At 42.5% G+C, this 14123-nt stretch overlaps 1 protein-coding gene across 4 annotated transcripts in view; it reads left to right on the forward strand.

Moving 5' to 3' along the window:
* The window catches only part of NEDD4L (NEDD4 like E3 ubiquitin protein ligase), a 190127-nt gene that overhangs the window by 141400 nt on the left and 34604 nt on the right, over window positions 1-14123 (forward strand). For 2 of the 4 annotated variants that reach the window (XM_062019381.1, XM_062019378.1), the window contains 5 exons: window positions 79-255; window positions 5108-5182; window positions 6873-6932; window positions 12677-12808; window positions 13820-13939. In XM_062019381.1, coding sequence (XP_061875365.1) covers window positions 79-255; window positions 5108-5182; window positions 6873-6932; window positions 12677-12808; window positions 13820-13939 — 564 coding nt within the window. The remainder of the gene's footprint in view (window positions 1-78; window positions 256-5107; window positions 5183-6872; window positions 6933-12676; window positions 12809-13819; window positions 13940-14123) is intronic. The other 2 variants (XM_062019380.1, XM_062019379.1) reach the window with 1 other exon arrangement.

Below are 14123 nucleotides of genomic sequence, written 5' to 3' on the forward strand. Positions count from 1 at the left end.
GGTCACATAAACATAAAGGGAGGGAAGACTCAGTCTTTCTTTATAGATCCTTAATGTAAGTTTCTTCTCTTTTTTTAGCCCTGGGAAACCATTTCAGAGGAGGCAAGTGCAAGTGGGGATTCCTTAAGCTTATCGTTGCCGCCTCCTCCTGCATCTCCAATATCCCGCACAAGTCCTCAGGAGCTATCTGAGGAGCTGAGCAGAAGACTTCAGGTCACTCCTGATTCTAATGGGGATCAGCTCAGCTCTTTGATTGTACGTAACATGCTGCTCTTTCTGTATAAACCTCTATACAGTAATCTATTAGTTGGACATATCTGAATCGTTTACAGGGATGGGTACTGATTGCTCCTCTCAGGAAAACCTGAGCATTATCTTCCAAAAAATACATTGCAATTTCACCGTGGAGCAAACTGCCTGGAACAGAATTCCTCAGTTTTGATTTAATGTTTTCTCCTGTGTGCATTTAACTTCTGTTTAGAGAAACAGAATTTGTAGTACTAGGGAGTTTCAAGCTAAGATTTTTCAAAGGAAACAGGAAAAGCTGCTAATGCCCTTTCAACCATCCTGTGACATGATACATTTTCTCAGGTTCAGTATTTTAACTGTACCCACTTATATTAAAGCACATGCTTTTTTATATAAGGATTTTATAGACCCCTTGTAGGTTACTAAATCCAGTATTGTAAGACTAACAGAGGATTAGAATTGGAATTAAGAGTTCTGCAATCCTCCTGAAATCCTCTACAAGTTGGTAAATGGCCAATCTGAGCAGAAAATGTCTCTCTACCAGAAGAGTTTACTTGATCTAAAAGTGAAAAATGTTCTCTATACTTGTGTTATCCATTGAGTTTGGCAGACTGATGGTAGCACAGAAAAAAGGGTAATACACTTGTAAGTGGGGGAATGTCTTATGTCTCGTTGATTAAGTAGATTTTAAGTATTAAACAGAATATCATGCTGTGATTTATTTGTGGTTTTTTTATTCTTGGTTTATGCCACGAAGGTACCTTTGCAATTTAGGGATAAGTAATTGTATTTACTCTTGTTCTGATTAAATAGAGTCTTGATTGGGTGCATGTTTTTCACAAACAGCCTGTGCAGTACATGTCTTTTAATGATGTGAATGTTATCTAGAGGTTAGTTAGCAAATTACAGCTCTGACAGCTAACCATTTGCACAAAGGGTCACTTGTGCTTTTGTAGATAGCTGCAGATTTAAATAGACCTTCACTTCAGTGGCAATACCAGGGCCTACATTGTTTTTACACTAACAACAAGTATATGGAATAGCTGCAAAGTTATCTTAATTAAAATGATTCAATAATTATGTTGCTATACAAACTCTGTCTTTTATGAGCCATTAAGTGATAGCATCATTATTATTAGAGCAGTAAAAGTGATTATCAGAGCATGCTTGCACAGTGAGAAATTCTCAGAGGCATTTAACACCTCTGTTACTGTGCATTGCCTGGTGTAAGGCTGTTGGGATACTGAAACTAAGAGAAAAACAAACAGGCAGTAAATTACTCTGAAGATGCCTTGCAGAGGACCCAGAAGTCTGCACACAAATACTGAGCAGGCCAGCGATGTTTAGTGTGTGAGGGCTCCCTGGCCTGATCCAGCACTGAGTGGGTTTCATAGGAATGAACCGTGCTTTCCCTGGACTGATAAAACCTCCCAGTTGGAGGCTGACCAGCACCATACAGAGACATCCATGGTTTTCATTTGGATTGAGGCAGATGCTCAGGAAAAGTTTGGCACTTCCAGCTGAGCACAAGCTATAGTCCACGTGCTCGGGTATGTCCACGTGATGTTTCCTCCTGACCTAGATTCCCAAAAGCTTGTGAGTTCAGCTTCATGACTTTGCATGGAGGAAGCTTGGATCCAGGCTTTTTCCCAAACCCACCAGCTCCAAACTGGCTTAAAATAAAGCTGGCTGAGATGTGCAGGTTGTGGGCTGGAGCTAGAGGCTGTTGGAGTGGCATTTCCCCAGTGGCATGCCTGGTATATCTGTGCTGACCTTTGCTTGTTTTACCCAGAGACAGCTCCAACGTCCCTACATCCATACATAGTTAATCTGTGACACAGCTATAATTGCCCACAGATAGCTGAGGAGTGCTGGTGTGTGTGTTAGAGTGTTTGTCACCCTCATCTATCTGTGTAATGCCACAAAACGCTTCAGACTTGCTGGTCAATACGTTCGTCACACGAATCCTTTTACTTTAGTCTTTAGCATGACATGGAAACAAGGTGTAATGACAACTGTATTTTGAATGTATATCTTTCTAAACACTGATCTTTTGACAGAATGTGCTATTAGGACCGGTATTTTCAAGTTAAGAGTTTGAGTTTCTGATACGCCTTTCAAACAGGCTTCATGGTGTTGCTTTGTTATCTTTCAGTGCTACAGAAGGGTGCCCCCTGTGAGTGGTTATAAATAGGCCAAGTCATTTGCTTGCTTATTAGTGCATTCATACTCCTACCGCTGATGTCCAGAAAAGGGTAGTTTTAGTTACCCTGTGATTAAATCTTAGGTATGAATTATGCAAAATAATAAGTTTAGGAGTTACCGAAGGCGTGTTTCTGTGCTTGGAACATACAGCCTCAATCAAGCCACACAGAAAAGCTGCCTGAGAAAATGCATTTGAAGTGAAATGCTATTTAGATGCTGATTGGTTTTATTGACTGCTGTATGAATACCATATCTTATTGAAGATTAGTCAGTCTTGAAATGGCAAGTCAGCTGGCCTAGCTGATCCTTGTAGGTCCTCTCTAACTCCATCATGGTTTTGTTGCCACCTCTCGTGACTACAGTATTTGTTTGGGGTTGGTTTTTAATTACATGGGATTTCTCATGAGAGTAACAAAAAAATGATGCCTTCGGTACCAGCTATGGAGATATTTCACAGTTACTTGTGTCAGACAACCCTGTAGACCAGGGCAGTGGTTACTTACTGGTGTAGGCAGAAGATTAGCTCCAATATCAACAATATTAGTGTGACTGGTTAGTTCCTTCTGAAACATTTTTAATTGGACAACAAAGGTCTTGTCATCAAGAAGTAAAAGCTGAGAAGCCTCCATGATTGCAAGTCCCAAAACCATTGCTGTGGCAACTGGGAAACAGAAGTATGGATACTTGCCACTTTTCAGTTGCTGTCCCTTTATAACCTGAGTCCGTCCAACAGGGAGTGGAATTCAGTCACTTGACACCACTGTGCTTTATCACCCTATTTCTGATAAATCTCACAGGTTGGTGGGCAATTATGTTTTAGCATCAGGCAGACATGCTAGCAAATGTGCTTTATATAGGGGTCTTTTTGCTCCTAACTCACGATCATGAAGGTTGTGTTTGGGGAAGTTAAGGAACTGGAAGGCAAAGAGGAAAAGTGAGACTTGATTTTAGAAAAAGATTGTAGATTCCTAAGTAATCTTGTGAAACTTGGAGGTCTCACCCATAGTGCTTGATTTGTGATTCATTTTTTAATGCCTGTTTTTAGTCAGTAGCACATGGCATCGGTGGATTTCACCAGGAAGTACTGACAATCGTTCACTCCCTGAAGAGCTTTTTACAGCTACAATTTTCATTGCCGTGTCTAGTTTTTGTACGATTTTTGTCTAAGAAAACGCATTCTTAGCTTCATTGCTCAGATTTTTTCCCATCCCTTTAGTTTTCTTTCCATAAAGTTTGGCCTGCTTTTATGCCATGATTTCCATCAGTTGCACTCACCAGATTCTGTGTGGGACAGAGGATTCTTAATGAAGGAGTTGCCCTTTCTGTTTGACCTTTCCAAAGAAACCCATTAGAATTCACCCAGTGCTCACTGGGTTCAAACCAGAACTCCTAGAGTTAGTGTTTTGGCCTGGGGCAATGCTGCTGCACTCTGCCACTGTTTTTCTGAGAACAGGAGAAACAAAAAGTCACAGTTTTCTTCTATCAAAATTGGTTCACGTTGAGATTTCTCCTTTAGAAAAAACAAATGAGCCCTTTGTTAATAAGATATGTCTGAATAGTCACTATCAACAGAGAAGTTGTTTGTACCACTACCTGTAAAACAAAAGTCGATGCTTTTTACAGGAGGTTCTGTTACAAAGAGATTTTTACCTGTGAGGCACAAGCAGTCTTTCAGTTGAGTGTATTCTAATGGTGGTAGTCTAATGGTCATCGGACTGTAGACTTCCATCACTAGCACTTGGTTTGCTTTTGTAGTACATTTCTGGCTTCACTCCAGCCAGCAAACTTCTGAGCACTTCTCCAACATTTGTTAAACAGTAAATTTTGAAGTTGTTCTGAGTGTTACTGCTGAGGAGTGAGCTGAGCATCGTGTACCGAGATGCAGATTTGGAAATGTCCTAATGTGCCAGCAGATGATCTCAGCAAGGCTCCCACCATGGCTCTACTCCCAGGGAAAGCTCTGCAGAACTTGCTGCTTTCCCAGCCACAGGCTCAGGATGTTGTAGGCATAGGACCATGTAATCATCCCCTCTGCAGGACTTGGCATCGCCCCGTGCCCGTGTGCCAGCAGCGCACGCAGGCTGCAGTAAGCTGCATGTAGGTGCTGGTTGCAGCTGGCTGGTTGGTTTTCCAAGGGCTACATTGCAGGTGTTTGGCCAGAAGTTCTACATTTTCCTGACACTGCTTATGTTCCCTCCAGGTTCTCCAAAACCTCTTCCAAAGATGTTTGTAAAAAGCTTTTCGGAATCTGCCTGGTGTTTTCCCGTGCCACTATGTCTTTAGTTAATCTTTACTTCTTTACTGCCAGTTCCACAGCGGTCCATATTCCTGCATGTTTTCACAGGTGGGATGGGCTGTCCTGTTCTCTTCAGCTCAGTCAATAGAACATTGTAGCTTGGCTGCTGAAGATGAGTGCAAGATGTGTATTCAAGGGCTTTTGTTTCCTGGGTTAATCTGAAACTGCAGGGTGGAGCGCTGAGAATTTTGTCATTGCTCACCACGTTTCTCTAGAAGTATTGAAACTAAAGACACTGCGACATAAATGTTGGCTTTTGGAGGCTTGGATTAGAGGAGAGAAATGTAAAGTCACTGAATAAACCCCTGTGTTTTAAGACACCTTAACTTAAAGAGATCTTTTCTTTTCTTTTTGCAGCAAAGAGACCCTTCTTCAAGATTAAGATCTTGCAGTGTAACAGACGCAGTTGCTGAACAGTCTCAATTATCCTTGGTAAACCAAACCTAACTTCTATTTCTTTCTTTCTGTTTGAATGTTCTCTGATCCTGAACCACATCTCAGGTCATTTCCAGTCAAGTGTAGGTCAGCAGCCAGGATGGGCAGTATGACTATCCCAAATAGTAATGTATCCCAAATTAATATCCTGGGGGTCAGCAACTAAAACGAGGACAGTCATGAAAGAGAGTTTTGAAACTGAGAGCACAGTCACACTAAGTGTAGTTGTATAACATAGACATTTAGTTTACTACAGTCTATGTATGTGCTGAGTGGAGAGGGAAAACTCTCCACAGGCGTTTTCTGCAGGGGTAGGAGAGGGCAGGAGCACCATTTATGCTTGGAAATGTGGCAGCCACAGGACTCTCCTGTAAGGTATATTTTTGTTTTCCATCAGTTGATTTTACTTGGAGTAGATAAACCCGTGTAACATTAAAGGGGATTGATGTTTTACCTAGTTGTGGCTGAAAGGAGCCTTTTCGTGACAGTCCTCGTGTGACAGAGCTGAATGGAATTGCATCTGCTGCAGTTTTTTAATCTGTCTGATTTAGGTCAGCAGCTTCTCTGCAGTTTGGTTGAAGCAGATTCCATAAGCAGGAATCTTTTAAAAGAGATTCATGCAAACCTTTGATCTGATTGATAGAAAGTTCTGCACATTTTGTCCCACTGCCCAAGTGTGAGTGTTGCAAAGGTGGTGGGCTGCAGAGAGACTACTTAAATCAGGACTTTTTGAATTAATATGTTTATGTTTTCAAGGTAATTTAATGATTTAAACCAGCTGCTTTTCTTCCAGGATTTTTCCCCTAATTTCCCCTAATTTTCCATTAGAAATCTGTTACATTTGAATCTACAAATAGAAATGTTGTGTGTGTGTTTTAATGGAGTAAATCGAGTATATCAATGTTTCTGATCGGAGCTGATGTTTCTCCTTTGCTTCATCCTTCTGTTGCTGTTGGGCAGCTTTCACAATAACCATCATTTTTGATTTTTCCACACTTCATGGAGCTGAATTTCTGCCACTAGTGTAGTCAGATTGGAACTGGTGATGCATCTTTCACTTTATTATTGTAGAACATGCATTTCACTAGCAGATGTTCAACCAGCAGAGTTAAAAGTATAGCTCTAAAACAAGGATGTTACCTGATCTGTCTGTGATCCTAATCGTATTTAATCCTTACTCAGCTAACCATAATTTATCCTCTAGGAACTAACTAGATACTTCCTTTCTAATTACAGTGCTTTTCTTGATTGCATTAATCCTTGCTGAGAATCCACAATGTCACTTCCATTGTTTTACTCTGACTTCTGTACACTCATTGATGACCAGAATGCATGGTTGGAATACTGTGTGTATGGGCAGAACATGCAAATTGGGGTTGGAAGGGGGAAAGAAATCATGTTACATTTAGAATAACTGTTCCTGTTGTTACAACTGTCAGTAGTGAATGCATAGAATGGGACACAAGAACCCTTCAGATCAGTTCCATTTGTGGTTTTTACGAGATTCTGGCTTGGTCATCAGTGATTGATGACTCATTTCTTTTGCTATTAATCATTCTTTCCATCTGATTACTCCTTTTTCATAAGTTTGAGTGTCTGTGATTCCTTAGTCCTGAAGATGTGACAGGAATCTGTGGCCTTCATCACTAAACATACTTATCTATAACATTTAATTGTCATTTAACAGCAGAGTGGTCCGTCTAGGAGAGCTCGTTCTTCAACTGTCACAGGTGGTGAGGAACCAACGGTAATGACACCCTTTATCAAGCACTATCTCTAAACCAAATGTGGGTAGTTTACGTCTTGTGCAGTAAGGAGCTTTTTTCACAGAGCAGCATTTTGTTGAATGAACTTCAACCACCAAGTCTGTAGCTACATTTTTCCCTGTTGTTCTGAATTTCATCAGAATTCCTCAGGACACTGCGATTTCACTCAGATACCAGCATGTTTTGGTGAGGAGGGTGTGCCATTGGTCTTAACAGAGCTGTGCACTGAGGAAACACTACTCTTCTGGAAAACAGGAAGATGTAATGCCTCATACTTTAAAAACTGATGCTGGGGATTAGAGACATCGGATCAGGGTGCATGGAGCTGTGTTTTCAGCTTGCATCTGTCTTCCCTTACTCTCCATTAGACTAATTCCTTTTAATTCTTAAAGTTGATCTTACTTTGAGAACCATGGGGGTAATACATCATATCACATCACTCTTAATGGCCTTATTTAATGCCATTTTTCATCTTCCATTAGTTTTGCAGCAGCCTGAGGCTGAATTTTTGCTTTGATCAGCCAATACAATGCTGGAAGTGCTTTTCTGAGCGTGTAATGCAAGGAAAGTGCCTTTCATTTATACTGGGCTTTGTCAAACCACCCCACCACCCCCATTATTTTTTAAACGGATTAAATGTTAGTCTGGATCAAGTTAATTCAGGGGAGACATTTTACAGTAACTACCATAAATAGCTGCTCAGAATGTGTGCCCTCTCAGGTAATTCGTTTCAGAGAAAGAAATACAGTTCAAACTTGCTAAGTTTCCTATTTGTGTGGGGTAGTGTCAGATCTTTATTTGGCTGTTGATGCTTCATTCTGTGATGCTGTCTGTGTTTACTGCATGTGAATTGTAGAGTCAGAGGAACCGTCTTGTCTTTCCTTCCTGCACACAGCAAGTTATTTTCTGTCCTTGACTTGTTAATTGTTAGTTAAAATATGTTCTGTTTTGGACTGTAATGTAAACAAGGTCTTTCACTGGCAGAGCATCTCGTCTTGATTACACTTTTTAGAGCAAAATAATGGTATTTTGCTGCAATTGCAGTGACGTTCACACTCCACTGACTCACAATTAGCACAGCCACATCATAGATGTTTTACCTAATTATGCTGCAGCCTACTAATAGGACTCTACCCCCCTACTTTATCTTCATCCAGCGTGCATTTGTGCTCTGAAACCCAAATCTGCACCAGACTTCATTAGGAGTCACACATTTCACTCCAGGTACATTCTTTTCAGAGGCGCCATTGTCTTTGTCCTTTAGGCACCTGAAGTCTGTAGAACTACAATCTGACAACAGTAAAAGTTTCAGTGTCGCTTTAGTGTCGCTCTCAGAATCCCTAGAAGACCCCTGGTTGGCCTGGAACACACACACAAGGCACAAAGTCCATAGTTGCGTGCTGGGACTGTGCCTCACTCAGAGGCACAGGAGTGGGCTGCACAAAAACGCCATGTTGTGGCATCTTAAGAAGTGATGATGCCCCTTGTCATAACTGGCTTAGCTGAGTGACTGAAGAGCCAGAAGCAGGGCATCCCATGCCCTCCTACGTATGCAATGTGTAAATCCACATGGCCCTTTCAGGAATGGTCCTAGCGCAGGACTGTCGTGCCTCTGGAAGCTGTTTTGCAGGGAAAGGCACATTGTGCAGGCCAAGGCAGCCACAGCAGTGCTTGTCTCTTCAGCCTGTTGGCCAAAGCACTACAGAGATGTGCCCCTTGAGGAATACCAGTTAAACCCAAGAGTGGCACGTCCTGACCGATCACACTGGTTACTGTTGGTTTGGGTGAGAGCTGATGCTACTGCATGGCCTCACCTGTGTGGTTTTGAGTGTGGTTGAAGTAGGAAATGGTCTGTGTGGATCTGTTTTGTGCCTTAGCAAGCATCGGGGCCTCAGGGGGCTGCTAAAGGGCACATTCATACACACTAACATTGCCTGGTTTTATTTTTCCCCTCTGTGGGCCTGAGTCTGAGCATTTTGACACCTCATAAGAAGTTGATTCACTAAATATTACCTGGGACTGTACAAATGTTGTGTCTGTCCCAGGTAGAGAAGATGAGTAAATTTGTTACTTTGGACTCTGTAATGAAGTAGGTGCTGATGAAGTAGGCTGACAAAGTGCATGTTTGGGTAAATACATCTGTGGTTATTAACCTCTTAAGTCCCCAAGGACAACTATCAAACTATTCAGAGCAAAACATAAGACATCATGAGTCCAGCATCTCCATTCTCAGGACATTCTGTCCTTAGCCACAGTACTTTTTTTCGCCTCACTATTTACTGAACCACTGATTAAAAACACTCAGATTTTGGGTAGAAGTCTCTTGATAAACCTTCCAAGTTTCTGCTCCATGTGGTAGAGTATCTTTTACATAGACTGGTATCTAACACATGGAAAAGGGATGGCAAACTCGGGTTGGCAAGTCACATTGTGTGTTGCATTAACCCACAATGAATAGTAAAGAGGAGGGCTGCTGACAGCTGGGTTTATTTTAACAGAGTGTTAAAGGATCAGGTAGCACAATGAATGTGTCTTTCTTGTGTTTCTGTATCCTCACAGCTGAAGTTGATGATTTGCAGCATGCCATGCTGGAGTGAGTTGATTGTGTATTATTGCAACTAAACTCTTCCATTTCCAAATTTGGAATCTCTGAATTATGCACATCTTGTGTTTACTCTGGACAGTGTTAGTCATCTGCACAGGGCAAACGTGTGAGGATGTGCAGCAGTCATACTTTGGACCAGAAAATCTATGAATCACTGTTGACCCTCTCAATTGCTCCCAGACTGTCTGATATTCAGCTGTCTAATTAAAACGTTGTATGTGGACCGTTTTCAGACCAATGAGTGGCCTCATTGACCACTGGTTCATAGTTTTGCAACCATGAGAAGAGTCTGGGCAACGTCTCCTCATCACTGTGAGCTGACAAGGGCAAAAACAGCAGCCTTTCCAGCACTTGACTGTTTAGGAAGGGAAAGAAGAAAGCAGAGCCTCATAGTTTGTTTCCATGTGCATTAGTTTCCTCAGCTGTTTTCCTCTGCTTTGTTTCTTACTGTAGTGTGTTGGCTTTCTGAGGCATCCAGTGTCTTTTCTCACTTCCTTTCTTGATTACCTGGGCTGTTCTTCAGCTTGTTGTGTCATCTGTATTCCTCTCCAAAAGGAAGATATACTGACTTAGGCAAGACTCCTGGGAAAGAGGTCTTAAGACTATCAACACTAACAATCACTGCAGCTAATTATTTTGCTGGAGCAAAGAGTGTAGAAACGGAACATATCCTCAGTTTCAACAGGAGCCTTCAGAGGCCTGAAGAGTGTTATCAAATCCTACTGTGCAATGTAATTTGGTCTTTGAGTGGTAATTTTCTGCTGAATATATAGTTTAAAACAGAATGATCATACACCACGAATCGCTGTGTCGAAGGGCGTGTGCACAGTAACTTCTCTGCTTGCCCTGTGGTTGTGGCTTAATGCCACCCATGCTTTTGTGAGTCCCCATAGTAACCCAAAGTAAGGACAGTAATATCCTTCAGCAAAACAAAATATGTTTTGTAATATGATGCAGAGTTCTCACACTGAGGAGTCCAGGCAGTGAAATAAGGGAAAAGAGCAACATTCTACACAGTGAGTGTACTGCAGGCTCTGAACTGGAAGCTGTGCTCAGCCATCTCGGTTTTGCCAATGAATTCTGCATTCATTCTAAGCGTTAGCTGGTGACAGGTTTTTCTTACACTGTCAGCCATGATGCAGTTGCTGTGAGTTTACAAATCTTCTACCTGTAAGCAGATTGTTGGGGGTGGAAGGGGCAGCAACCAGAGCTGCTTTCTGCATCTTGGACATTGATACAAGTCCTTTCTCTAGCTGAGGTTTCAGAACCGTTCCTTCCTAACCTGCACTCTGGCACTAACTATTAATTACATCAGCTCAAGAACTTGCAGCATTGCAGGAAATTTCTGTTCAGGTGCAACAAGAGCAGTAGGTTTTGCAGTTGCCTTTCTGCCTGCTGTGCTGGTTGGCAGTTCTACCTGACAGTGTTTCAACCTGGAATTCTTTAGGGACCAGTAAACTCACGTGTCACACCCGTAAGGAAAAGGCTGTGTGTCTTGCTGTGGCATGTTCAGGGAAGCTGTGAGACAAGCAGACTGCTAGATGAGGGTGTTTTGGTTCATTTTCTTGCTGCACCACAGAGCTGTCTGTTTCTGAAGGAATTTGTGTTACTGGCAGTGAGTGAAACCGCTGCGCAAAAGGATACAACAGTGCGGTTCAAGCACTGCTTTTTATGCTGTCTTGTGATGAAAACCTTTATGTTTCAGCATCCTTCTGCTATCAAGGCAGATATTTCAAAAGAGTGCAGCAATCTAGCATTATAGCCTCTTACTAGTTAATGTATGCTTGTATGTAATAATGTGATTAATAAACCCATTGAACCATATTGAACCAAAGATTTAGACATAGATATTGACAAGCTCCTTGCACATGCCAAGTCTTCGATGCAATTATTAATACATGGGCTTCATTAGAGAGCAAAAATATCCTGCAGAGTGTAGCAGTGTGCTTCTATCTGCTGGGGATGACAGAAATTCCTGATCTCCCAAGCTCTTGCCATTTACTTCAATTACTTGAGAAAATTGGCTATCTGAGCGTGGTGATTTCTTCTTTGCTTTGCTGACAGCCAGGTTACCTGTGCTTGATCACTTATGCAAAAACTGATGGCTCAAGAGGAGTCTCAAACTAGAAAGTGTCTGGGCTTAATAGACATTTAGATATATGTAGAAGATAAGGTATAAAAACTAGAACTGCCTGGGCAGGCTCCTCTTTTCAAATACAGACTCGGCGCAGGCAGGATCAGTGTGAAAAATCCTCTCCAGCCTCTTTTCCTTCAGGCAGCTTTGCTGTTTGTGCTGCAATGCCCTTTTGGTTTTTCCACCCCTCTGTATGTCCCAGAAAAAAAAAAGTGCAGTTGTTTTAAGCGGTGAATGTTTTGCCCACAGGAAGTACATGAAACAGTGCCAGCATCGCACAATGGCATCATTACCCTGTCGAACAGTGACGTACCTTGTGTAATGGCAGTTGGTGGCTTTGACACCGTTACTGTTACCTGTGTGCTTCTGTGAGAGCAGTGCCTTTCTTGTGGAGACTTTAGTAATAAGTAAACCTCCTCATTCTAAAGTTGGGGCTCCAGTTTGGGGTGGATCTCGTGTCTTCAGGACACCCAACCCTCAGTGCAACTTGTGCAACTCTAACAAAATGGTGAAACTTCAGTTTTTAAACCCACAATAGTTTCTTACGACTGATTCAAGACACCCCGTGGTAAAGAAAAGAGCAGAGCTTTGAATACCTTATAGCACGGTGACTTCAGTTCTCACTGATCTGTGTGAGTAATGGTGTGGAGCACCAATTGATACAAAACCATTGAAAGCACAGCGTTCGTTTTTGTCATCATGTGTAATCCACAAAATAAAAGTGTGTATAAGCGCCGCTGTGTTCTGAACAAGACACCTGGATCTGTGACTGAGTCAATCAATGGGGAAACCGTTTGACTCAAAGGTAGATGAAGAGTTTCATGAAATGAGATCAGGAACCACAGATTTGTGCACGTCTGTTGTGGTCAAGGAGAGTGTAAGTGAGCAAGTTCCTTTTTTTAAAACAACTGACTCATGTTTGTGGGTTTTTTGGCAGTTATGAAATAACAGTAAATATAAAATAAAACACTTTCTTGCTTGAACAGCCTTCAGTGGCCTATGTACATACCACACCAGGCTTACCTTCAGGCTGGGAAGAAAGGAAGGATGCCAAGGGCCGCACGTACTACGTCAATCACAACAATCGGACCACGACATGGACACGGCCCATCATGCAGGTACAGAGACCAGACTGAGTGTGAGACCACAGTCAGGATATTGTGTCCAGTTCTGGGCCCCTCCGTTGCAGAGGGACAGGGAGCTGCTGGAGAGAGCTCAGCACAGAGCCACCAAAATGAGGAAGGGAGTGGAGCATCTGCCTTGTGATGAAAGGCTGAGGGAGCTGGGGCTCTGCAGCTTGGAGGAGCCTGAGAGGTGACCTCATTCATGTTACAGATCCATCAAGGGTGGGTGTGAGGAGGCTGGAGCCAGGCTGTGCTCAGTGATGGCCAATGATAGGGCAAGGGGCAACGGGGACTAGCTGGAACATCAGAGCTTTATGTTTGCGGAGGAGGAAGCCTGTCGCCCTCCTAGTGGAACACAGGGAGGAAGAGAAGTTACAGATACCTCATGTTCTTTGTAAATGTCCATTACTATTATTTTGCTGTGGTTTGTGACTCACAGGATTAGTGCTTTGCCTGAAATCACAGTAGGCTGCAGCAGTGGGTGACAGGAAAAAGGTAGCTCTGTCCTTTGACAGCTCAGGCTGATGGAAGCAGCAAAGCTGAGCGGAGCAAAAGACTCAGACAAGGTCCCTTCCCAAGTCTGTGATTCTGAGTTCGGTTGAAGCTGCTCCTCAGAGCTCTGACATTTAGAAACAAGTCCTAGGCATTGCCATGACAACTCAGGATAGTGAAAAAGGTTTATTTTTGGGGGTATTCTTTTAATTGTATTAAGGTTCAGACTAAGCTGGTTCCTCCAGTGGTAGGAACATAGAGGGGTACGTATGAACTAATAAAAGGAAGCAAATCCATTCTTAGGAATGAGTCTGAGAGCTGTGTTTATCTTGTGAGAGTTCCATACATTGTCTGTCCTCCCAGTGGAACTAAATTAAAGACTTGATCTTGAAGAGATGATATTTAATGTTTTGTAACGATAATAAAACAGCATTACATATTTGTTGAAGTGTCCAAACTCAGGGTGAACTGTGTTTCTGACAGTTTTCTAACTTGGTTTTGCTTCTGAAATAGCTTGCAGAGGATGGCATGGTTGGGTCAGCAGCAAACAGCAGCAACCACTTAAGTGAGCCCCAGATCCGACGGCCTCGCAGCCTCAGCTCGCCCACAGTAACTCTGTCTGCTCCTTTAGAGGTGAGAAACTGCTGCTGGGAAAGGTCACGCATCTCTGACTTCCCATTCTTTGTTGTCTGTTTCCTTCTTGGTTGCTCAACAAAGCCACGTCTCCCAGTTACTGATTTTGCCCTAATGTGTTGCTGTTTTCTTCAGCAGTTTTCTCTCTGGCTCTTTATATTGTACAGCAGTATGAGTTAACTTG

Source organism: Colius striatus, chromosome Z (genome assembly GCF_028858725.1).
Source record: "Colius striatus isolate bColStr4 chromosome Z, bColStr4.1.hap1, whole genome shotgun sequence".
Taxonomy (NCBI): Eukaryota; Metazoa; Chordata; class Aves; order Coliiformes; family Coliidae; genus Colius; species Colius striatus.